General features: G+C 44.5%; 1 protein-coding gene and 1 long non-coding RNA gene across 3 annotated transcripts in view; both read left to right on the forward strand.

Moving 5' to 3' along the window:
- The window catches only part of LOC307215863, a 135,344-nt gene that overhangs the window by 66,295 nt on the left and 43,252 nt on the right, over positions 1 to 25,797 (forward strand). The window lies entirely within an intron of this gene.
- PIK3AP1 (phosphoinositide-3-kinase adaptor protein 1) overlaps positions 1 to 25,797 on the forward strand; it is a 48,209-nt gene that overhangs the window by 12,974 nt on the left and 9,438 nt on the right. For both annotated transcript variants that reach the window (XM_079975164.1, XM_079975165.1), the window contains exons 3-11: positions 3,863 to 4,014; positions 8,568 to 8,712; positions 10,528 to 10,670; positions 13,679 to 13,808; positions 16,078 to 16,274; positions 17,757 to 17,949; positions 21,927 to 22,007; positions 22,923 to 23,105; positions 25,211 to 25,276. In XM_079975164.1, the coding sequence (XP_079831290.1) occupies positions 3,863 to 4,014; positions 8,568 to 8,712; positions 10,528 to 10,670; positions 13,679 to 13,808; positions 16,078 to 16,274; positions 17,757 to 17,949; positions 21,927 to 22,007; positions 22,923 to 23,105; positions 25,211 to 25,276 (1,290 nt within the window). The remainder of the gene's footprint in view (positions 1 to 3,862; positions 4,015 to 8,567; positions 8,713 to 10,527; positions 10,671 to 13,678; positions 13,809 to 16,077; positions 16,275 to 17,756; positions 17,950 to 21,926; positions 22,008 to 22,922; positions 23,106 to 25,210; positions 25,277 to 25,797) is intronic.

A 25,797-nucleotide genomic window follows, 5' to 3' on the forward strand; every position in this document is an offset into this window, starting at 1 on the left:
TCCAGGAACACTTGCATTTGCTCCACCACAACCCTCTATACCATCTTTCCCCCAAAAGTAGTGTTGGCTGGTAGTTACTACACACCATTGTGTGGGCTGTTTAAGGAGCGGACTCTTTCTGAGGATGCATCAATCACAACATCCTCGGCCCACCTGGTCACTCCACTCTGGCTTAGCTTTAAGCAGCCAGGGAGAGGAGGAGCCCCAGAGGGCATGTGTTCAGGTGCACAGCTGCAAGTATCCTGTCCACGTCACTGGGCCACACCAACAGGAAACGATCCCTTGAAACTGGGCCAGATGTAGCATTGGGCACTGCAGCCAGATTTGATGAGTTGTTACGAAGTCAAGAGACTTTGTCAGAGCAGCTCAGAGATAGTCACCATGTGCTACAAAGTTCAACATGCCCAAATCTGGGTTAACTAATCTCTGGACCACATGGAACAACTCGACCAGGCAACTCCTTGAGGATACCAGCAGAGAAGTATACCTCAAGGACCGCCTCTTTCCATATGAACCTACCCGGTCCCTGAGATCATCTTCCGAGGCCCTTCTTTGTGTGCCTCCTCCTCAAGAGGTCCAGAGGATGGCAACACAAGAACGGGGCCTTCTCTGCAGTGGCTCCCCGTTTGTGGAATTCTATTCCCTGGGAGGTTCGCCTGGTACCTTCATTATGCACCTTAAGGTGCCAGGCAAATATGTTCTTCTTTAACCATCCAATACCCTTTAAAAAAAAGTGTGTGGGGGGGTTATTGGGTTACTTTTGTTTTTATTTTGAGATTTTATTTTGTGATTTTATCTTGTGAACCGCCCTGAGATCTGTGGGCTGTATATAAATTGAATTAACAGCAGCAGCAACAAGAAGAAATATGACTAACACATATTCGGTTGTATTCAGAGTGAGATTTCCACCACTCGCCATTGTGCTCCAGTTGTTAAGATGCTGAGGAATTGTTGCTAAGGTGTGCCTGCAGGAATGTTCAGCATATGCATTTCAGAGGCTTCAAGCCTAAGCATGCTTACTTCCTGTTTATATTCTACTGACCTTAGCATTCATCCCAGCCCCTTGTGCCCAGAGAGCCAGGCTACTAAATCTGCAAAGAGATGCCTCGTCCCTGCTGATTCCTAATGCTGCAAATTTGATCCAAACTATTTGCCAAAATATTCAGCAGGAAAGCTTTGTTACAAACCAAAGTTTAAGTGACAGGATCCTTGTCAGTGGGAATGCCTAGAGAACAAGTAAATTGCAAGTTCGGTATATTGTGTTGCTTCTGAGCACATGCATCTTAAGAGTTTACAAACCCCAAGCTTCCTGAGTAGAAAATGAAATTTGCGGTACCCATTTCCAAGCAAACATGTTTAGGCTGCGTCTGTAAGCCTAAGAGCTAAAGGTATCATACAAACCACCATCATAGCGAAGTTAAAAATGAATCTTAACCACAAGCAGAGCGGTGCTAAAAATATCCCGTTACAAGAATTTGTGGCTTTTGTGGCAGAGATTTAAAAAGGCAAAAACTTAACCAAAATGATACTTCAGAGGTGAAAACTACATAGTGTTCAACCATGTGGGTGATTCTTATCACATTGCTTGGTTCATTAAAAGAACTGCATGAATTTGAAAATGTCTGAAAGTCACAGTAGTCTGGTCTAGTTGTTCAGTAGTTTAGTGCAAAGTTTCACAACTTGCTAGTTAGTACCTGCTTATTGCAGTTGGAGGTTATATGCCTGTGGAAGTTTGCAACGCACTCAGGAGAGCACATTTTCAAACAGCCCAGATGGAGCAGTAAAGTTCTACTGAGGTCACTGGTGCTGTTCATGTGCACATTTTCATAGTTACATCTTCACGGTAGAAGGCACATAAAAAAGAGGAATCTAAATATATGTTTCCGAAGGACCTTTGATACAGGAACTAAACAGATGCCCTCACTGAGGGCTTTGTTTTCACAGATACAGTGAATGTCAATCTGGACATCCTAGGGCAGACATATCCAAAGTCTGTTTCGGCGGCCTAATTTGGCCCACCGGTTGATTTAATCTAGTCCCCGTGGCAGTACAGTGGTACCTCGGGTTACAGATGCTTCAGGTTACAGACTCCACTAACCCAGAAATAGTAACTCAGGTTAAGAACTTTGCTTCAGGATGAGAACAGAAATTGTGCTCCAGTGGCGCGGCAGCAGCGGGAGGCCCCATTAGCTAAAGTGGTGCTTCAGGTTAAGAACTGTTTCAGGTTAAGAACGGACCTCCGGAACGAATTAAGTACCAACAACTTTGGTCAGCCCTCAAACATGTCCACTTCATCAAATCTGGCCCTCTTTGAAAAAAGTTTGGACACCCCTGTTGGGGGCAGGGCGTCCTGTTTCAGTGCTTGAGGCGAAATGGAAAGCGTCGCTCTGACGATGACACCTGCATTGCCCATGTGGCGCAGGCATCAGCGCTGATTTTGGATGAGACCTCTTGCACTCCGCAAGATCTCTCGCAATTTCAATGAGATAAGCACAATCTCCCAACAACTTCACTCTCACAAAGACCTGGGATGAATCGAAAGTTGTTCTTTCGAACTGGTACTCTTGATATTTAAAGAGACATCTTCTTTAAGGGGGGAGAAGCTAAGGAAAAAACACTGTGTTTGTGAACGTATTTGTTCCAAATATACCTGCACATGCAGTGACGATGATCATGAACATCACAGATTTTATTGCCTTAAGGAGCAAATCTCAAACACTGTTCTATAGGGTTCATGCAATGTCAGAATGCAATCTTCCATTTCACTGTCTCATTCGTAGGCTACAAAATTTGAGGGGGTGGGGAGAGGTGATTTTTCAGGATGTGGAATGGTAGATGTGCAGTAGCTGAAACTCGCTGTTGCCACTGGAGCTTTTATTAGCTATTACCCCCACCGTCAAAACTCCCTGAAGCAATACTATGTGATGTTACTGCATCGTTTGACAAAGCTGTCTTTAAAAATATTAACGCCCACCATTTCCTCCAGAAGTCCCTGTCAGAGTGGTGCTATTTAACGTCTCTGCAGGGGGCTTTTTTTGGAGGGGGGTGGCAGCTGCTGCCAGACAGGAGGAGTGGCGGGGAAGTGTTTCAGCCACCCCAAAGTTTCACTTACCATCAGCTCAAAATTTGCCAGGGGTTGCTGTTCTCCATCCTCACTGTTTACCACTCAAATCAAAAGTCTTCTGTGGAGAATGTGTAGCTCAGCCCTCGTGTGAAACGCTTAATCCTTAGTGCAAACAATACAGAATCAAGTTGGGGAAACTGTTTTTCCTGGACTGTACATGGGCAAACACTTAAGGAACTTGGGAGGAACTCTGCCTGGAGGCCTGAACCACATTTTCATGCCCCTGCTGGCATCTCCGGGACCTAGATGACAGGGGAGGTGTTTCTGCCTCTTGACAGGTGGGTGGAATGGGTGCTGTACCGCCCTCTGGAGAGACAATTTCAGGCATAGTGTCTTGACCACTCCTGAGTTGGAGGGAGTGACATGGCAGGCACAGTGGAAGCATCAGAGATTGATTCCGTCACATCCATGTCAGGCATTTTGAAAACCCAAAGTGTCATTTTTCCAACTGAACGTGAATGAAGCCAGTCGGTCACAAACTCATCCATCCATACTTAATTCTGCCTTAGCACCTGCAGCTTAAAATGAGTCCAGTGGGCTAAAGAGCCCACTAATTAGTTAATTCCAACTAATTTATGCTTGAGGCCAATGTAAGATAATCCCATCCGTGTGCATCCTCTGCTAGCGCTAGCTTTCATTAAACCACTCGACTTCTTTTTAAAGGACTTTCTTAGTTAATTAGCGAACTTCTGGCTGGACTGCATTGAGAAGTAACACTAACCTTTGTCCTGCACTTAGATTCTGGCTGTGATTCAGTGACTGATGCAGAAGCGGAAGACGACAGAGACGCACACCACTCGTGCAATATTGCAATGAGCCGAGAGCATGGGAACTTGGTGACCAGACTAGGAAGCCTAATTACAGTGCAGCCTGATCGCATTCGCTGTGGGGTACGGTATGTCTCCATTCTTTCAAAGTTGCTGTGAAAGGGCAAAATGTGTGTGTGATGCTGTGCTGTGAACGCTACGATTCTCTAGAACCAAGCCTTGCTTAAATAACTAGGCTAAATAAGCAATCCTATGAGGGTTGCCCTAGTGTGTCGTTAGAGAAATATATGAAACAACACCGTCCTCTTGGGCATTTTCCTTTCCCACCTCCAATATTATTATTTGCAGCATTGTTTGCATGTGTTTGCCTGCCTGTAATACAACCTGAGGACATTGCATTGCATTTCTCTCTGTGTTATGGGGAGGACATGAGGAATTTGGCGGGTGTTTGGCATCGCAGTTCTGCACCTGCAAATAGTTCTGTTGGCTTTGAGGGAAGCCTAAAGCACAGGTGTTCCTGCTTTTACCTGCTTGTGGAACAACTGAAGTAGCACGCTCATGTTCGGGACTTGATCTTCAGTATTGCCACAGCTACCCAGGAAGCTTTTGCTCTGAACCTCGAATAGCTTTGGACTTTTGACTGCTGCAGAATTTAGCTGCATACCTACATTTACACTTTGGTACCCTTGATTTCTGGGGCAGCTTCCTTGTCTTCCTGCAGTGAAGCATTTTTTATTTATTTTTTACTGCATATTGCTTTAAACTTTATAGTTAAAATCTCATGGTGTGTTACAGTTACAGTTTAAAAAAACCAAACAAAGCAAAACGACAATGAAAGCTAAATAAAACCACTGCCTTTAAAGAGGCAGTGGTACATTCACTTCGTAAAAATCCTACTCTAGACCCAGCAAAGTGTAACAAATATAAACCGGTCACCATAATAATAATAATAATAGTTATAATTTATTATTTATACCCCACCCATCTGGCTGGGTTTCCCCAGCCACTCTGGGCGGCTCCCAACAGAATATTGAAAACACGACAAAACATCAAACATTAAAAAATTCTCTGAACATTAAAAACACCAACACCTGTTTCTTGGCAAAGGTGGTGGAGAGGGTGGTTGCAGGGCAACAGTGGTTATTCCTGGATATGTCTGATTATCTAGATCCACTACAATTTGGGTTCAGATCTGGTTTTGGAACTGAATCAGCCTTGCTGACCTTTATCATGAGAGGGACAAAGGGAGTGCAATCCTGTTACCTCTGCTTGCTCTCCCAGTGGCTTTTGATACTATCGGCTATGGTATCCTCCTGGACATACTTAGGGGCTGCATTATAGTGGTCATGGAGAAGAGTGACTAGTGGGGTGCCACAGGGTTCTGTCTTGGGCCCGGTCTTATTCAACATCTTTATCAACGACTTGGATGATGGACTCAAGGGCATCCTGATCAAATTTGCAGATGACACCAAACTGGGAGGGGTGGCTAACACCCCAGAGGACAGGATCACACTTCAAAACGACCTTGACAGATTAGAGAACTGGGCCAAAACAAACAAGATGAATTTTAACAGGGAGAAATGTAAAGTATTGCACTTGGGCAAAAAAAATGAGAGGCACAAATACAAGATGGGTGACACCTGGCTTGAGAGCAGTACATGTGAAAAGGATCTAGGAGTCTTGGTTGACCACAAACTTGACATAAGCCAACAGTGTGATGCGGCAGCTAAAAAAGCCAATGCAATTCTGGGCTGCATCAATAGGAGTATAGCATCTAGATCAAGGGAAGTAATAGTGCCACTGTATTCTGCTCTGGTCAGACCTCACCTGGAGTACTGTGTCCAGTTCTGGGCACCACAGTTCAAGAAGGAGACTGACAAACTGGAACGTGTCCAGAGGAGGGCAACCAAAATGGTCAAAGGCCTGGAAACAATGCCTTATGAGGAACAGCTAAGGGAGCTGGGCATGTTTAGCCTGGAGAAGAGGAGGTTAAGGGGTGATATGATAGCCATGTTCAGATATATAAAAGGATGTCACATAGAGGAGGGAGAAAGGTTGTTTTCTGCTGCTCCAGAGAAGCGGACACGGAGCAATGGCTCCAAACTACAAGAAAGAAGATTCCACCTAAACATTAGGAAGAACTTCCTGACAGTAAGAGCTGTTCGACAGTGGAATTTGCTGCCAAGGAGTGTGGTGGAGTCTCCTTCTTTGGAGGTCTTTAAGCAGAGGCTTGACAACCATATGTCAGGAGTGCTCTGATGGTGTTTCCTGCTTGACAAGGGGGTTGGACTCGATGGCCCTTGTGGTCTATTCCAACTCTATGATTCTATGATATCTTCAGGGTCATTTCCAGAGAGTAGAACTGAGTGAGTCTTCCTTGCACCCCCTGGCATTTGTGGTGTGGGATCCCGCAGGGTACCATTCTCTCCCTAAAGGTATTTAATACCTTTATGAAGCCATTGGGAAAGATCATTAGGAGTTTTGGAGCAAGGTGCCATCAGTATGCTGATGACACTCAGCTCTACTCTTCCATAACATCCGAATCAGGAAAGGCTGTGAAAGCTTTGAATCGGAGTCTGGATGCAGAGGTGGACAGGATGAGGGCCAATAAATTGTGTTTGGATCCTGGGGAGATGGAGGTTCTTTTTTTGGTATATAATTTTTATTAAATTTTCTCTTTTACAATTTAAAGTGCTCATTTTTACATCCTTAAAATATCAGTGACTTCCATTCTTCTCTTTCCATGGTTCATTTTACATATCATAAATCCCTGCATTTTTTACAGAAACTATACTATTCAGTATTCCATTATTGCATCCAACATAACTTATTTATCTTAATGCTGCCAGCGTTTTCAGCTGTACACAATTATTTCCCATATATTCAATAAACGTTTTCCAGTCTTCTCTAAACATATGTTCTTCTTGTTCTCTTATTTTACATGTTAAGTCTGCAAGCTGCACATATTCTGTCAACTTAAGTTACCACTCTTCTTTGGTTGAGACCTCGCTCGTTTTCCATTTTTGGGCTACCAAAACACGGGGCGCAGTAGTGGCATATATAAATAAGGGAGATGGAAGTTCCTTGGGTGGTTGGTTCCATGTTTGGGAAATTGGCAAGCTCTCTGTTCCAGATGGGGTTGCACACTCTTTGAAAGAGCAAGTGTGTAGCTTGGGGGTACTCTTGGATAGATCTCTGTCACTGGAGACCTAAGTGTCCTTTGTGGAATGCCTTTTTCCATCTTTGTCTTGTTTGCCAACTGCAGCCATTCCTGACTACTGTAGTCCGTGCAGCGGTAACCTCGAGACTAGATTACTGTCAGTGGTTTTCAGTGCTGCTTTTCAACTTGAATTTCATTTTGGCCAGTGGCGTAGCGTGGGTTGTCAGCACCCGGGGCAAGGCAAGTAATTTGCGCCCCCTAACCCGTGGATTTGCGCCCCCTAACCCGTGGATTTGCCCTAACCCCAGATGTTGCGCCCGGTGCGGCCGGGCCCCCCCTGCACCCCCCACGCTACGCCACTGATTTTGGCCAATCCAAAATGGTACACGGGCACTGCAGGTGGCACTGTTGCCCACTAGAATGGCTAACCAGGGGCCCTGCAAGGAAGGTATTAAGGGGGCAGACCTCAGGCTAGTGAGGGGTCCTTTTGAGCTCCATGGGTCTTTGGCCAGTCCTCATCCCGGCTGATTTTTGGTTCAAGCCCTGTTTTTGCCTTAGATTTTCATGACCCTTTAGGATACGGGAAGAGAGTTCCACAACTGTGGGGCAGCCACAGAGAATGACCCTCTGCAGAAGTGTTCACACATCATTTTAGACCATAGCTGAGCCCTACCATGGTTTAAAGGTGAGCGTGTGGCTGCTTTGCTTCTTCCTCAGTCGTGCTACTGCTGCAACGCTTTACTTCCAGACCTGAGCTTATGGCTTGTTTCCCCCTTAATAAAACACAAGTGGCAAGCCAAGAACTGATATTGGCAACAACTTGTGGTTTGTTCAGATACAGACAAACCCATGAACCCTGCTTTGGAGATAGCATTAAGCCGAACCATGGCTTAGCTCCCAGCATGCAGGGGGGGGGGAGCAGGAGAGGATCAAGGTGGCTGTGATTTTTTTGCCCTGTGCACCATCACACCTCATTTTCCTTGAAACACAGTTAAGCTTAACTCTGGTTTAAACCAGCCTTTGACAACCAACTGCCTCCCCTCCCACAATATTTTGGACCACAACTCCCATCAGCCACCGTTGGTAGGGAATGAAGGGAGGGAGACGAAGGGCCGAGATTTACAATCCCACCTTGTAGACCTATTGGAGAATCTCCACACAGTCCTTCTCAATTGCAGTTCTGTGAAATCCGTCATTATCTCCCATCTTTCTCTCTGTGCAGCATGAAACAGAAAATACTAAAGATTCTGCTCAAGATCCCGCGCTACTTTCTCAGCAGAAGGATTGATTTTACAGCCAAAAAACTAGAAGTTGTTGAATATATATGTGTGGGTGTGTGGGTGTGTATATGTATATGTATATATAATGTCTACATTTTAACGCTTTAAACTATTCCAAGTCACTTTGGGCACATTTTGTGGAGAAAGGGATTGCTAAACAAATAAATAATGACTGTACAGCATTCAAGAGCCAGCAGATATTACTGTGTTTCTAAAATGTTATGCTCTACTTCTAGGCGAAGACAATAGTTTACATCGTCCTAAAATGTAAGCTGGATAGCCACGTAAAAATGGAAGTGGAATTTTCCTCCGAGAGCTGTCAGTCACTGCGAGTTCTGGCCAGGATAGAGAATGAGTACACCGTTTCGGTTTCCGCACCTGGTAGGTGCCAAAATTGGCATTGCTTTGCTAAAACGCTTCTCTGCGGCAGAAAACATTAAACAGAATTGCACCTTATCTCAGAGGCAAATTTAGCATCAGCTAAGTAAGCAGAAGGGACGTAAGTAAGTAAGCAGCTAAGGGACGCAGGTGGCGCTGTGGGTTAAAGCCTCAGCGCCTAGGGCTTGCCGATCGAAAGGTCGGCGGTTCGAATCCCTGCGGCAGGGTGCGCTCCCGCTGCTCGGACCCAGCGCCTGCCAACCTAGCAGTTCGAAAGCACCTCCGGGTGCAAGTAGATAAATAGGGACCGCTTACCAGCGGGAAGGTAAACGGCGTTTCCGTGTGCGGCTCTGGCTCTGGCTCTGGCTCTGGCCAGAGCAGCGATGTCACGCTGGCCACGTGACCCGGAAGTGTCTCCGGACAGCACTGGCCCCTGGCCTCTTAAGTGAGATGGGCGCACAACCCCAGAGTCTGTCAAGACTGGCCCGTATGGGCAGGGGTACCTTTACCTTTACCTTTAAGTAAGCAGAAAGTGAAACAAACTATGTCCTCTTATGAAGGCTCCGAAAAAGTGAGCACTGGAAGCTAAAACTGTATACACGAAGCCGCAAATAGATAGTTGCTAGAGCGTAGTAGAGCTAAAACAGCCTGATTAGACCATGCTTCCTGTTAGCGTGCTGCATTGCGTCCGAAGTGGGGGCTTGCAAGTCTCATCATCATGGGTTGGTTGACGTCTGAGCTCCAGATGTGTAGAGGGCTGCCTCCACAGGAAGCAGAAGCTGTCTTGCGCTTCCTCTTTCCCCCACATTCTGCCAAATGGCCAGAGCTGCGCTTAATTTTTGCTGTGTGGTAATTTTAGAATCATAACGGAACTTAAATTTGTCATTCAAAATAGGAAGGGTTATGTTGTGGAAGCTAAGTTAATTTTTATTCAAATGACAGCCTGGAGAGTATGAAAATCCTTAACGGGAACAAGTTGCTTCCTATATGTAGGAATTTTTTCTCACTTTCCTAAGGGCTGAGTAGTGCAGTTACTTGTGCTTAGGGCTCTGGCATGGACCCTGTTTAGTTTTCATGCATGATTCTTTTAAGGGAGTTGGTGACTGTAAACTGCAACAGGTTTCGTTGAAACTGCTCACCAGAAAGGACTGTGGCAGTGCTGAATCCTTCTTGTTCTTCCCCCTCCGGCCAGCACCAATAAATAAATAAATAAATAGCAAGGACTCAGGACTGCTTCTTGGGCTTTGTTTAGGCCAGGAGTTCTGAGTAAATACTTCCTGCATTCTCTGGTTTCATCACATGATCATGGCTAAAGCAAGTTGAAAGCACTGATTGTGCTGCTGGGTGATTCTTGACCTTCCGGTTTTGTTCTCTTCGATAACTTTAGGTTTACGTCATCGCTTCCACTGCTGAAGCCTGTAGGTTTCTCTTGGCATGTTAAGTTCTTCCACACATTCAGATACATGTGAAAGAGGCATAGCAATAGCAGCTCCACCATTGGTTTGGGGTGGCATGGTTGGTACAGTTCAGCTTTCGAGGAAAACAGAGGCCCACCTGTTGACAGGTAGTACTTAGTACTTAGTAACATTGGCTGTTAGGGAATGAATCAGTAGCCGATGTTGCTTTTAGAGATCCACCAAGAAGCTAAGCACTACCTGTCAACAGGTGAGCCTCTGTAGTATTCCTCGAAAGCTGAACTGTACCAACTGTGTTCAAAGGAAGGCCACACAGAGCATTGTTCTTTATTGATTCTTCTAGCATAGTGGGTTTTCTTTTGTACCTTGTCTGTTACTGATTAATCTTTGCCTTATCCCACAGACCTATCGCCTGGAGCTGTATGCCTGCGATTGTTTTCTGGGGATTTGATGATAGCTGAAGCGAGCATTTGCTATTACACTGACATGGAAGAAATTAGCAACTTGCTGTCTACTGCAGCAAATCCAGTGGAATTTATGTGTCAGGTAAATGTTAAAAGATGAGGCAAAGGAGATAACTTGAATCAGCGAGGAACCTTGAAAAATAGCTAACTGCATATCAGCATAATTCTTATAGTCCTGAGAGACACAAGCTATGTCTGATGGGCATGCTGTTTTGTTTTGTTTTAAAATCCAGGGTAGCAATAGAAATGATTAGCTTGAAAAAGATTTGTCAAACAACTGCAATATACCTTCCATGTAAAATTCAGCCATGGAGGTATTTATGAATTTAAACGGAAATTTAGGTTCCTATTTTATTTCCTATTTCAAGAAGGGACAAGGAGCATGTTTACTACTGTGTGATGTAGAAACATATTTTAGATGCAGCAGTAGCCAGAAAGAATTTGCTCCATGGCACCACAAGTTAAGCATTCACTTTTTCTGTTTGGGAGCAAAAGTGGAGGAAGGTGCTTGCAATAGCAGTGATGAAAGGAAGGGCTTGCTCATTGTTGCAGTGAAGCAAAAAAGAGGCTAGGTGCTTAGATAGTCTCTGTAACAGTGGGAAAGCTGGAGTCCAGAAACCAACAAAATCAATTATGAGGTCTAGTTCCTCAGCAGATGTCTATGGCAGGGGTCGGCAACTTAAGGCCCATGGGCTCCAAGAGGCCCATGGGGGTTGTTTAACCGGCCCATGACCCCCGCCGCCGCTCGGGGATCTCTGCTGCCCGCTCGGTCGGCTCCCGTGCGCGGTGCTAAACTGGTGTGGAGCAGAGCAGGGACAACCATCCATGACACTGGTCAGCTTCCCATTGGCTGCAGGAAGTTTCTGCAGCCAATGGGAAGCTGCGCACACCTCCTCCGCATCGGAAGGAGTGCCGGAAGTAGCATTTGTGCATGCCTGCACATGCACTCCGGCCCACCACGGCGTCTGTGGGACTGTGAACCGTCGCAAGCCACAAAAACTTTGCTGACCCCTGGTCTATGGGGTTGGTGATGGGGTTACCTGAACACTGTGAAAAGGCTGAGTGACTCTGACATCAGCTGCTGCTGAATGGATGTTATTCTACATATTACGCAAAGTTAGTAGCTCAAGTTTCTAAATTCAAAGAAAGAATGGAGCACCCACAAACCTGTTACCTCTCAATTCCAGTGTGAAATTGGATAAGACACCTTGGGATATAAAAAGAGTAATCTCAAAAGGTCGGCAGTTCGAACCCCCGCAACGGGGTGAGCTCCCATTGCTCGGTCCCTGCTCCTGCCAACCTAGCAGTTCGAAAGCACACAGTGCAAGTAGATAAATAGGTACCACTCCAGTAGGAAGGTAAATGGCATTTCCGTGTGCTGCCTTGGTTCTCCAGAAGTGGCTTAGTCATGCTGGCCACATGACCTGGAAGCTGTACGCCGGCTCCCTCGGCCAGTAAAGCGAGATGAGCGCCGCAACCCCAGAGTTGTCCTCTACTGGACCTAACGGTCAGGGGTCCCTTTACCTTTATAATCTCATTAAATGTAAGTTTGTGAGTGTGTGCGTATTATTATTATTATTATTATTATTATTATTATTGATTCAATTTATATATTGCTAACAATCCCAGGTCAGTGAACAACATTAGAAACAACATTTACGCAGCGTAATAATAAAAGACAATAAAACCACATGAAAAAGTCATAACCACCACCCCCCACTTTTAAAAGGCCATACACTGTTCATTGGCCTGGGTAGAGAGGAATGTTTTTGCCCAGGGTCTAAAGACATGGGGCCAGGTGAGCCTCTCTGGGGAGAGCATTCCGCAGATGGGGAACTACCACAGAAAAGGCCTGTTCTCGTGTAGTCACTCTCCAAACCTCTCAAGGAATGGGGACACAGAGAAAGGCCTCACATGATAAGCGCAGGGTTGATTCCTATGGGGAGACTCTAGAGCAGCTTTTCCAGTGCAGGGGCCTCCCAGGCATATCAGAGTACAATTCTGTTTTTTGTTTTTTTTATATATAATATTTATTCAGAATTTTAAGAATTACAAAAAAGAAAAAAGAAAAATACAAAAGACAGAAAAAATACAAATAAAAAATACAATCATTTAAAAAAGGAAAAAGAACAGATTAAACCTTTACATAACTTTCTTCCTTTACTTATTTCCTTGACCTCCTCACACCTCCCATTTTTGTATTCTAGTTCAAATTGTTATTTCAGCAAATCCTTCCAACCTTATTTTTATCTTAATAATTTGTTTTAATATATTGTTATTTTACGTTCTCTCTTTCATCAATTCATTTTTACTTAATCCTTTATATCATTTCTACCCAAACCACATAATTTTCTTTTTCCAACATCTTTCTAGCAATCCTTAATTTTACAATATTTTTGAAGATACACTTTAAAATCAGAGTACAATTCTGATCAACCTCATCCAGCACAGTTGTGGTAAGAGCTGTAGCCTGATACATCTGGAATGCATCAGTTTGGCAAAGGCTGCTCTAGATGGACAATGGTGCAATCAGTATTGTGGCACCTTTGCTTAAATATCAGGTGTGCCTTTGAATGTGGGTAAACAGTTCCCCAGGGACGCAGGTGGCGCTGTGGGTTAAAGCCTCAGCGCCTAGGGCTTGCCGATCGAAAGGTCGGCGGTTCGAATCCCTGCGGCGGGGTGCGCTCCCGCTGCTCGGTCCCAGCGCCTGCCAACCTAGCAGTTCGAAAGCACCTCCGGGTGCAAGTAGATAAATAGGGACCGCTTACCAGCGGGAAGGTAAACGGCGTTTCCGTGTGCGGCTCTGGCTCGCCAGAGCAGCGATGTCACGCTGGCCACGTGACCCGGAAGTGTCTCCGGACAGCGCTGGCCCCTGGCCTCTTAAGTGAGATGGGCGCACAACCATAGAGTCTGTCAAGACTGGCCCGTACGGGCAGGGGTACCTTTACCTTTACCTTTACTAAACAGTTCCCCAGAAGGGGATGACTTCTGTTCTTGAGATTTACAGGGGATGGATGAACTCTTGATATATTAAAACATACTGTCTGGCTGAAATAATCTGATATGAACGGGTTCCTTCCTTGCATCCAGGCATTTAAAATAATCCCTTACAACACAGAAGCGCTAGACAAAATCCTGACAGAGTCAATGAAGAAGAACCTTCCTGCGAGTGGTTTGCACCTGTTAGGGATCAACCAGCTAGAGGAAGAAGACGTTGCATGTAAGTGTGGTGGTGGTTTGAAAGTTATTGTGTTCTGTGAAAAGGCACAGTACAAAAGTAGGAATAAAAAAAGAGAGGAAATGCCAGTTTGACGTGTTTGACCATCCCACACAGTACAAGGTAGTATAGGATAGAGGGTTTGGTCAAGCTGTCTTAATAATAATAATAAAAATAAAATTTTATTTACGGTATATTCCGCCCTCCCCAACCGATGCCGGGCTCAGAGCAGCTAACAACAGTGAAATGATACAACATTCTAAAATCATATCATTATAAATTTAATTCAAATCAGATTAATGGCAACCATTGGGCTAGAGTTCTGTGAGGATTGCCAAAGGAGGGGGTCAGGCTGTGCCCTGGTCAAAGGCCTGGTGGAACAGCTCTGTCTTGCAGGCCCTGCGGAAAGATGTCCGTTTTATGTCAGATTTATGTCCGTTTATTCTTTGGCGTAAGGTTTGGCCTGTTTGTCCAATATAGAGAGCTCCCAAGTTAAAACAGTACAATGCATCATCAGAGATCTACAACCTCTCCTGGACAATGACAGTTCTCTTTCTCAAGCTCTGGGAGGAAGACCTTTCATTGCCTACAGACAGCCACCCAATCTTAAACAACTCCTAACCCACAATAATACTACAACCAGACTTAACACGGACACTGGCACCAGAGCCTGCAATAAACCCAGATGCCAACTTTGCTGCCACATACACCCGGACAACACCATTACTGGCCCCAACAACATCACACATACCATCTCGGGACTATTTAATTGCTCATCGTCTAACATTGTGTATGCCATCAAATGCCAACAGTGTCCTTCAGCTCTCTATATTGGACAAACAGGCCAAACCTTACGCCAAAGAATAAACGGACATAAATCTGACATCAGGAATCACAAGACAGAGAAACCAGTAGGAGAACACTTCAATCTCCCAGGACATTCTATACAAGATCTCAAAGTAGCTGTTCTATTACAAAGGAATTTCAGAAATAGACTGGAAAGAGAAGCTGCTGAATTGCAACTTATTACCAAACTTAAAACCATGGAGAGACCTGGTCTGAACAAAGACATTGGATTCTTATCTCATTATACATGACAAAGCCATTTTTCACCTTCTCACCCCTTGCTTTTTCCTGTAAGACCTATTGCAGTCGTTAAGAGTCATCAACAGGCTCATCACAGCTATCCGCCAATCACCCAATACCACCACCCTTCTGAGTAATACCCCTCCCCACCTCACTATATAGAAGGGTCTGGTGACTTCTGTTTCAGTGTATCTGAAGATGTGTGCATGCACACGAAAGCTCATACCAAGAACTAACTTAGTTGGTCTTTAAGGTGCTACTGGAAGGAATTTTTTTATTTTGTTTAGATCAGCTTGCAACTAAAATAAAAACAGCTAAAAAAAAGAAAAGAAAGCAATCATGAAAAAACAATTAAAAACTAATAGTATAGAGTTGTATCTTGGTTCTTGAACGTAATCTGTTCTGGAAGTCTGTTCAACTTCTGAAAACATTCTAAAACCAAGGCACGGCTTCTGATTGGCTGCAGGAGCTTCTTGCACTCCGCTGGAAGCCACAGAAGCCGTGTCGGAAGTTCAGCTTCCAAAAAACGTCCGCAAACTGGAACACTCACTTCTGGGTTTGTGGCGTTCGGGAGCCAAAACGTTCGAGTCACAAGGTGTTCGAGAACCAAGGTACAACTGTTTACACCCACACCTACACCCCATTTCAATAAAAATCATAGCACCATCTCTTTCCTTAAAAACAGTCAGTTCCCAAAGGCCTGCTGGAACAAGAAAGCTTTCACCAGGGTGGATGGGCAACAAGGAGGGAACCAATCTTATTTCTCTAGGAAGGGAGTTCCAACGTCTGGGAGCAGCCAATGAGGAGGCAGATCCCCACCTCCACCCCTACAGGTCAGCTGAGGAGAACAGGACCACCCTCCTGTCCATCACCTGATGTCACCTTGATGTTAGATGATAAACAGGTGGGTGCCCCACTCATCTGTGAAAGTTGGCCCATGGGATGACTGTATATCATGATCTGGGCTGCTGGTCCAAAAGGTCCAAGGTTCTAATGCACCTTGCAATTAGGGTAGAAAAAATAAAAGCTTCTTTCACCTGGGAAGGAAACTTCTGAGAAATTGGAGGTTTGGCACGACACTAGCTCCGAGACAGTATAACGACTGAGAACTGCTCAATTTATCACCCGTGAGTAAAACTAAAAAAAGTAACTCGCCTTGCATGCCTGTTTTCTTCTTTCTTTTCAGGCCAGAGGGATGAAGAGCTGCCAACTCTGCTACACTTTTCTGCTAAATATGGTCTAAAGAACCTCACTGCCCTCTTGCTTTCGTGCCCAGGAGCCCTACAGGCTTACAGTGTTGCCAACAAATATGGTCACTATCCCAACAACATTGCAGAGAATGAGGGCTTCAAAGATCTGCGGCAGTTCATTGATGAATATGTGGTAAGAGGGGCTGTTGCCCTTCTATTCCCTGTTGTCAGGATGGTGGAGAGGGGGGTACCTTAGTACGGGGACTCCTGAATCTTCACACTGCTTAGGGTGGTTTCTCACGTAGAAACTGCACTGCAGGGGCAAGAATTCGATTGCTGCAGTTTTATTGAATGTGGGTCCCCTTCCCCAATTCTCCAGAAGTTGAAGATGCATTTTACTTAAAGTTCTCTAGTTCACATGTATGATTCCTTTCTGACAGCAAAATAATAATCTGAAGGAGAAAACTCCCAACACCCCCTTCTACAAATTACTCTAGAACAGTGTTTCCCAAACATGGGTCTCGAGCTGTTTTTGGGGGCTACAACTCCCATCATCTCTAGCTAGCAAGACCAGTGGTCAGGGATGATGGGAGTTGTAGTCCAAAAGCAGCTGGAGACCCAAGTTTGCGAAACACTGCTTTAGAATCTAGAGCAGACATAGGCAAACTTGGCCCTCCAGATGTTTTGGGGCTACAACTCCCATCATCCCCGACCACTGGTCCTGTAAGCTAGAGTAATTGATAGGGTAGATGATCTAGAGTAATTGATAGGGTAGATGATACTTGTGAAATTAGGGCCTGGAGATATTGGCACACTTCAGTGTTTGTAGGAGGAAAAATGACACCTGTGAACAATGTTGAACAGATCTTCAAGTAGATAGAGAAAGCACAAGCAGAAGCAGTGTGGATTTGTCAGTGGGAGACAGGCAGGTTGGTGTCTCTGGATCAGTGGCAGAGGTGAAAGGTAACAGCACCTTTTTGCTCTGCTTTTCTGGAATTTCTGAGACAGGAATGCTTTAAAGATTTAATGTATGGCTTAGGCCTTTGCAGGAGACCCACCCTCTTCTCTGAATGTTATTCTCCGCATAGACATGATAGTTCCTGATTTAGCATCACTTGTGACATTTTCCTTTTCCACATATAATGGGCAGTGAGGTACCTTAATGTGGGAAAGACAGCCATCGAGGGGTTGCAGTTTTTACGGAATCGGGGCAGCCCTAGAGGGTGGAAGGTGCAGAAAGTGAAATGCGGTAAAATAATGATTTAACACCAACCCACCCACCTTGCCGTTTCATGAAGTTTAGAGGTGCGTGACTGCAAAGGAAAGGGGTAAATTTGCTTGTATGTGTTTCAAAATTGGCTAGCTGATGGTTGTGTAGGGGCTCTGCCTCTAAACGTTTAAAAGAGTTAGCGAAATGTTGTTGGCGTCAGCTAGTGAACAAAATGCAGTAAGATTAGACTGCTCCCCTGTATGGTGGTCTTTCTGCTCGTTCTGCTGACTTCCACCCTAAAGTTCTGCCCTGCCATGAACGCTCCACTGCATATAAAGACTCAGGTGTGGTAGGAGGGGTCATGTTTCGGATTGGTTACATGGGCATGTTCTTAGATTGATTCAATGGCATTCACCACCACCACTGCCTTGGTGGGTCTGTTGATTTTCTTTCTTCACCTTCTAGGAGACAGCAGACTTGCTGAAAAGCCACATAAAGGAACAGCTGATGCAGGGCGAGGAAGATGATTCTGTTTATGAGTCCATGGCTCACCTTTCCAGTGACCTGCTGATGAAATGCTCTCTGAACCCTGGCTGTGATGAGGAGCTCTACGAATCCATGGCTGGCTTGGTTCCTGGTGCTACTACTGAGGACTTGTGTATGTATAGTCTTCCTCTTGCTCTTAAACTCCACGTTTATATGATGCTGTAAGAGAACAGCATCCGTAAAGTAGCGCTGAGTCAAAATGCCCCCCAGTTTGCCGTCTGGTCTGACAGCTTTCTGTTTTCTTGGCTCATCTCAGGCTGTTGCCCATAGCTCATCTCTGACAGAGAAGTGACTATAATCTTAGCAACAAATTCTAACTTCCAAGACCTCAAAGCCTTTTGATCAGGGGGAGTAATCTTAATAGGAGGCTTCATACTTTTAAATTACATACTACAAGAGAAAGTTAGAAATAAGCTTGCGACCCTACCGTTAGGCAATTGAGACATAGACTCGACACATCTTTGTGTTTCTTTACCCTTATAGGGGAACGGTATTCCCAGCGGAATGGAACACTTATTCAGTGCTTCCATCAAGAATCTGTAGTTGGTCCCTTTTTCAATAGCCTTCTGGGGATCTCCTTTAAGATGATAATTCTTTGTTCCTCTATTTGTAGTGATTTTTGGAAATGGGCTTGGAGAATGTAGTCTCTGACGCTTCTTGTATTAAATATCACTAAACAGTCCCCTGGTAGTTTTTTAGCCTTGACATATGGAGACTTTAATCTGAAAACTTTATCTATCTCTTTATTCAGCTCTTCCTCCTCCATCTCCAAGAGTTTGATGTTCTATGATTAAGACCCTGATTTGTTCATTCTGATGCTCTGGAATGCCTCTCAGACATAGCGTTTTTGTTTTAATTCCAGAAGTGCAATATTATCAAGTATATTCTCTTGAGTTTCTGTGTTTTCATTCTTTCTTGATCCCTTTTAATCTCTTGGTTCTCTTCTTTATTTCTCTTAACTGCCTCCTCCAAAGGGGACAAGGTGCCTTCTTGTCCTTTGCCTCAGGCAGCAAAATTTCTTGGGCCAGCCCTGATGTTACTTAGGCAGGTTGCTAAATAGGTGTAGCCAGAGATCAACTTAAATGACACCTGGAGAGCCTTAAGTAGCATGTGTGTGGAAAGATAAGTAAGTGTGCTTCTTATTCTAATTTCCAAAAGGATTGATCTAATTCTGGAATCCGTTTCCCTGATCTCATAAACTCAAGGTTCCATTATTGTCCCAGAGATATGATCTGACTGCTCATGGGTGTTGCTGAGGGCATGGCTGGAATCCTAATATGAATGTTGGAAATTGAACAGCATTCTTTTAAAAGATACAGTTGTAATGCCATGGACCAGTGAGGGCATTATATATTTTGTTGTTGTTTAGTTGTGTCCGACTCTTCGTGACCCCATGGACCAGAGCACACCAGGCACTTCTGTCTTCCACTGCCTCCCGCAGTTTGGTCAAACTCATGTTGGTAGCTTCGAGAAGACTGTCCAACCATCTCGTCCTCTGCTGTCCCCTTCTCCTTGTGCCCTCAATCTATCGCAACTTCAGGGTCTTTTTCAGGGAGTCTTTTCTTCTCATGAAGTATTGGAGCCTCAGCTTCACAATCTGTCCTTCCAGTGAGCACTCAGGGCTGATTTCCTTAAGAATGGATAGGTTTGATCTTCTTGCAGTCCATGCGACTCTCAAGAGTCTCCTCCAGCACCAGAATTGCTTTTGAATTCTTCGGCGATCAGCCTTCTTTATGGTCCAGCTCTCACTTCCATACATCACTACTGGGAAAACCATAGCTTTAACAATACGGACCTTTTATATTATTTTAACTAAAAGCAGACACTGGCAGTTTTTTATTTGTTTGGGATGCTTTCAGAACAGCTATAGTCTTACAGCACCACATTGGCCACTCCTGAATTAGAGAATGTTGGAAGTGCGTCCGGCTTTAGAGTTAGTATCAACATATCTGTAATAATCAATGTATCGATTCCACAAATGGTTCAGAATCACCTACAGAATCCATATACATTTCCATGGTTTAACAAGCCATTCCTATGGAGATTCAGAATTCCTTCAGTTTACATGAGCTTAATAAATCGAACTTGGACTCCTTATCCACTAAGCTAAATTTAGATATTAAAGGGCAGACTAAAGAGTCTGTCATGGCTGCCACCGTGTATTGCTGTAAGTAGAATGAAACGTCTCCTTCCTCCTATGCCTGATCAAGATCTAGACAAAGCATTTTATTAGAACAAGTTAATAGTTGTTTACTGTTGTAACAATTGTTTTCTCAAAATGTATCTTCTGTACCATGAAAAATACCTTGAAAGCATTATCCAAAAAAGCAAAGAAACAAAGAAGATCTGAACAAAGCCAGTGTCAATTAACAGCTTCTCTAGGACTGGTAAATTACTCAGATTGAAAGGAAGTGCATTGCAAAGATCAGTAAATAAACTGGGTCTGGCTGTACCTAACATGGCAGGGAGCTCAAACACAGAATGTTCTAACCTTGTTTCAAGTCCAAATGCACACAACATTGGAAATTAGAACAAAGAATTTTCAGATCGTGGCCTCTGGATGAATTTGTTTGGTAGGTATGAGGAAATGACTCACCTTACCACTGGATTATTTATTTATTTATTTTCATTACGCAGAGTGGCTTGCAGCAGTCAAAGTACTACGTTCCAGGATAAAACAGCAATATCAAGACAGGCTCAGCACATTTTCACCAGAAATGGCAAGGGAGTGGGCCAGATAAACCTAGCAGGGCAAGGTTTTCTACAGTCTGGGTGCAGCCATCAAGGAAGTCCTTCTTATCATCCCAGCCAACTGCACCTCCATCATTGGTGGGACACAGAGAAGGGCTTTGCTACCAGCTCTTAGGGAATGGGCAAGCTGAAACAGGGTGAAACACCCTGGACCCAGGCCATTTAGGGCTTCAGAGGTTATCACCAACACTTTTAACTGTGCTTGGAAACAGATTGGTAATCAATGCAGCCGTTGCAGGATGAGTGTAATATGGTGGTCCCATGGGCAGTTTTTTTACAACAACAACAACAACAACAACAACAATAATAATAATAATAATAATATTTTTTATTTATACCCCACCCTCCCCAGCCAAGGCCGGGCTCAGGGTGGCTAACAAGCAATAATAAAAACAAGTTGAATGAATACAACTTAAAAACAAGAATAAAATACAACATTTAAATATTGAAACATTAAAATATTAAAATGCATCCTCATCACAGGAGGAGAAAGGAAAAAGGAAAAAGAAAGAGGGGGAGGGAATCAAATTGGCTCCAAGCCAAAGGCCAGGCGGAACAACTCTGTCTTACAGGCCCTGTGGAAAGAAATCAGATCCTGCAGGGCCCTGGTCTCATGAGGCAGAGCATTCCACCAGGCCGGAGCCAGTGTTGAAAAGGCCCTGGCTCTGGTTGAAGCTAATCTAACTTCCTTAGGGCCCGGGACCACTAGGGTGTTGCTATTCATGGACCTTAAGGTCCTCCATGGGGCATACCAGGAGAGGCGGTCCCGTAGGTACAAGGGTCCTAGGCCTATATTAATTAAATTTATATCCCTCGAGAGTGGACAGTGCTGACTAAGACACTTGCTACCACATTCTGGACCAGTGGGAGTGTCAAAAGACTCTTCACAAGTAGCCCCATGTAGAGCACATTGCAATAATAATCCAATCTGGATCGGGGTGTCACTAGGGCATGTGTTATCATAGGCAGACCTGACTTTTCAGCAACATGCACAGCTCAGCAGTGCATGTGCATAGCCACTATCTCAGCATCCTAATGCAACACTGAATACAGGAGAACCCTCATACTGCAAACCTGGCTTTCCCCCATCCAAAACAAAATCAAGAGCTGCGGTGCCGCAACAGGAACTCCCCACACGAGTGGGTTTCGTTCACATGGGTAGTGGTGGAGTCAGTTTCACCCATTTCAGCCTCAATTTGCAGTGCAGTGGAGCCTTTTGAGCAGCTTTCCCCTTTCAGCAGCTGTCAATGGGAGTCATGTCTCAGTTGTTCTTAGATGCTGATGAGAGAAGCTTTTCCAAGAACCCAGTGGATGATGTTTGTCTGTTGTTGTTTTCAGACGTAGAAATGCTTCAGTCGGAGACCAGCAGCTCCTCCGCACGGACAACAAAGGCCTATATGATGCGCAAGTTCTTAGAAGGTGAGCATATGAAGAGAGGAAGGCTCAGAGTTAAGATCTCCCTATGAAGAGATCTGGAGGATAGCAATATGAGAGAGAGCCTTTTCTACAGTAGCTCCCAGTTTGTGGAAGGCTCTCCCCAGGAAGGCTGGTTGTAGTGGTTAAGAGCGGTAGTCTCGTAATCTGGTGAACCGGGTTCGCTTCCCCGCTCCTCCACATGCAGCTGCTGGGTGACCTTGGGCCAGTCACACTTCTCTGAAGTCTCTCAGCCCCACTCACCTCACAGAGTGTTTGTTGTGGGGGAGGAGGGGAAAGGAGAATGTTAGCTGCTTTGAGACTCCTTAGGGTAGTGATAAAGCGGGATATCAAATCCAAACTCTTCTTCTTCTTCTGCATGTCTTTAGGTGCCAGGCGAGAACAATTCTCTTCAACCAGGCCCTTTGCTGATTAGCATTCTATGGCCTTTTAAATATGTTTGTGGGAGGGGGTTATTGTTTTGTTTTGTTTTCATTTTAGAATCTATTTTGTATTTATATTTTGTATTTTTATGTTGTGAACCGCCCTGGGATCTTCAGATGAAGGAGGATATACAAATTTTATTAACAACAACAAATCTTATCACTAACTGCGAGCTGTAGCCAAGGCTTGTTCTTGGTCAAAGCTCATCATCAGTGTGGAGACAGCTTACACACGAACCTGGGTTCAAATGACACGCTAAGGCAATCCTTGGCTTTTGTTCAGAGTGATGCAGGGGTAAATATGTTCAAATACAGCGGGTCCAATATTAGAGATTCCCTCAATGACTCTATAGCCAACAAAACAAAAATATTCAGACTAACATAAGATATATAAAAGCTCTCTCCACCCCACACTCTGCACACAGTTGCTTCACTCTGCATGAGTTTCCCCCTTTCTAATTATGAGTTTGTTTTCAAGGTGTGAGCATGGATGTACCAGAACCGAAAGAGGATATATACAATGATTGTGAAGATGAAGAACTCTATCACACGGTGGAACAGGACAGTTTTCCTCAGGAATTGGTCAATAGGCCACCTGTCCCTGTTCCGAGACCTGATCCCTCCACTAAACCACAGGACAAAGAATCATACATCTATAAAGGTGACTGAGGAAGCAGAATTATCTCAACATTGTTTTGCAAAAGCCTGTAGCGAGGGAATGAGGGACCTCTGGTCCCCCATATGTTGTTGGACGTAAGCTCCCATCATCCCAAGTCAGTGGTCATCCATGATGGGAGTTGCAGAGCAACGTCAAGAGGACCACAGATTCTCCATCTTTGCTGTAGGCTGTACAGCCTAGGCAGGGACACAGGTGGCGCTGTGGTCTAAACCACAGAGCCTAGGGCTTGCTGATCAGAAGGCCGGCGGATCGAATCCCCACGACGGAGTGAGCTCCCGTTGCTCGGTCCCAGCTCCTGCCACCTAGCAGTTGGAAAAGCACATCAAAGTGCAAGTAGATAAATAGGTACCGCTCTGGCGGGAAGGTAAACGGTGTTTCCGTGCACTGCTCTGGTTCACCAGAAGCAGCTTAGTCATGCTGGCCACATGACCCGGAAGCTGTCTGCGGACAAACGCCGGCTCCCTCGGCCTATAGAGCGAGATGAGCACTGCAACCCCAGAGTCGTCTGCGACTGGACCTAATGGTCAGGGGTACCTTTACCTTTACCTTTTATACAGCCTAGGATAGGAAAACTCACAGCTTGTATGCTTATAGTTGAGTTCAAAGAATTATGCTTCTTATTTTTTAAAAGAGGTTTTGTCTAGTCTTCCTGGTCCCAACAACATATTTGCCAAATACCAAAGGAATGAAAATAAAATGGAAACAGAAGTGAGCTCCCATTATTTCGGCCTGTCCAGGCAACTAACAGCCAACATACGACCGCCTCCAGGAACGTTCAAGGCTACAGTTAGGTTCATTCCTGGGAGGAACTCGTGGAGAGAACAAACCTGTTTATATGATCCAGAACCTCCTTGTGTCAGGGCTCAAGCGTGAGAGGAATGAGGACACTTTGCTGGGGCCTGAGAGCGTGACCCAGTCTGCAACATGCCCATTCTTGCGGATTGAAAAAAAATGAGGCGAACCTGGTTGTGCGAACCTAGTTCCTTTTTATCTATTTGAGATTTCCAGATCTTGTCTTGTGAGATTTGCCAGAGCCAGTAGAAGTAGTGTTTGAACAGCAGAAACAGCATTTGAAGTGCTGATCTAGGCTCTCCTCTAGAATATTCCAGCAATTCCTGTACATGCTCTTTTGGGGGTCCTACATGCCCATCCGGAGGGAATTTTGCAATCTAAAGCAAATGTCCTGGAATTGGGGGGGGGTTATATAAAACAAATTTGTGCAGGTGTTTCTGGTTCAGACTTTGGCTCTGGTGGGGGCGGCCCAGGCTTGGTGGCGGTGGAGGAGGGGCTATCGGACAATTGCCCTAAAAAGAATGCTCAAAAACTTTTTGTGTCTGGATTTTCGCCTCTTGAAATATGGCAACCCTACTCTAGAACCATCTTCTCATTGCCTCGCTAGGTGATTTCTGTGTTCTCATTGGAGAAGCCATTCATTCATTCAGTTATTCAGAATATGTAAATCCTGTTTTGTAGTCCAGTTTACAGATTATTATTTTTTAATTCTAAAAAGTAAATGAAAATCAAACACAAATTAAATTTTTAAATGTTCCCTGGGTAGAAATCGGAACTCCCCATAGAAATGCAAGATGCCACCATAGCAGCGTTTGGGCACCACCCTAAAATGAGAAGCAAGCAGCAATGGCAGGAGTTACGTTTCTTTCTAATATGGCCTTGTGTCATGTGAAACCTTTGATTATTATTTTTAAATCAGCTTCTATAATTTTCAAACTGCAAATCACAATGCTGGTACATCTCATCCCATTCCTTTTCCTTTAAACATAGCAGTCTTCAGTATGTTCTATCATTCAGATTTTCATAGACTGCAATAGTATTCTTTATTGAGTGAGTGTTGGCAACAGATGGCAACGTTGATGAGTATAGCATCTGTCTTACTGTGTTGTCTGTAGACCAATGGAAGTTGGCAGGCTGATTGCCACACTGATCTGCCGATCAGCTAACTCAAGTGTTTTGGGTTTGTTGTTGTTTTTGCTTAGAATGGGATTTCTCCTAATAGTTGCATTGACTGAAGTTTGGTCTGGATCTGCCGTATTTAAGTCTCATGGCTTAAATAGCTTGCCACTGTTTAGTTTTTGCAGGAAAGCACCAGGAGAAACCTGGGAACCTTTACGTGTCTACAGGCAATATTAGGAAAGGTAAGTCGGAGTTATAGCGACTCTTCCCATTGCCTGACAGGCTAATTCTTGGGTATGACTTCCATTCATGCTTAATGTCATTTACCATATTAAGTGTAGATGAGCTGTGAAAATTGCTGTAGTGGAAGAAGTAAGAGAAGTGATTGGGCTGGCAGTAGCAAAAGCATTTGGATTAGAAAAGCAATGATGTGCTCTAGGTGTTCCCTTAAAATATACTTTTGGAAGCAGAAGTTTTCAACCATTTTGAGTCTCCCTTGACCAACAACATTCTTTGTGCAGCTCCCCTGTGGGGGAACAACTCCCGAGCCTCACAAACCCAGTTATGTCACCCCTTGCCTGCAGAGCCGGCAGCCCCTCAGCCCTTTTCAAACACTGTCCCTGAACTGAACCACATGACACATCTAGCAGTGTTTTGCTTTTTTAAAAAATGATATTTTCCTCTTTTTTGGGAAAAGTTTTTATTGCTAAAATAATTCAGCATTAATACACACATATTGTGAATATACAAGCATACAAACATA

The sequence above is a fragment of the Podarcis cretensis genome, assembly GCF_951804945.1.
Source record: "Podarcis cretensis genome assembly, chromosome: 5".
Lineage (NCBI taxonomy): Eukaryota > Metazoa > Chordata > Lepidosauria > Squamata > Lacertidae > Podarcis > Podarcis cretensis.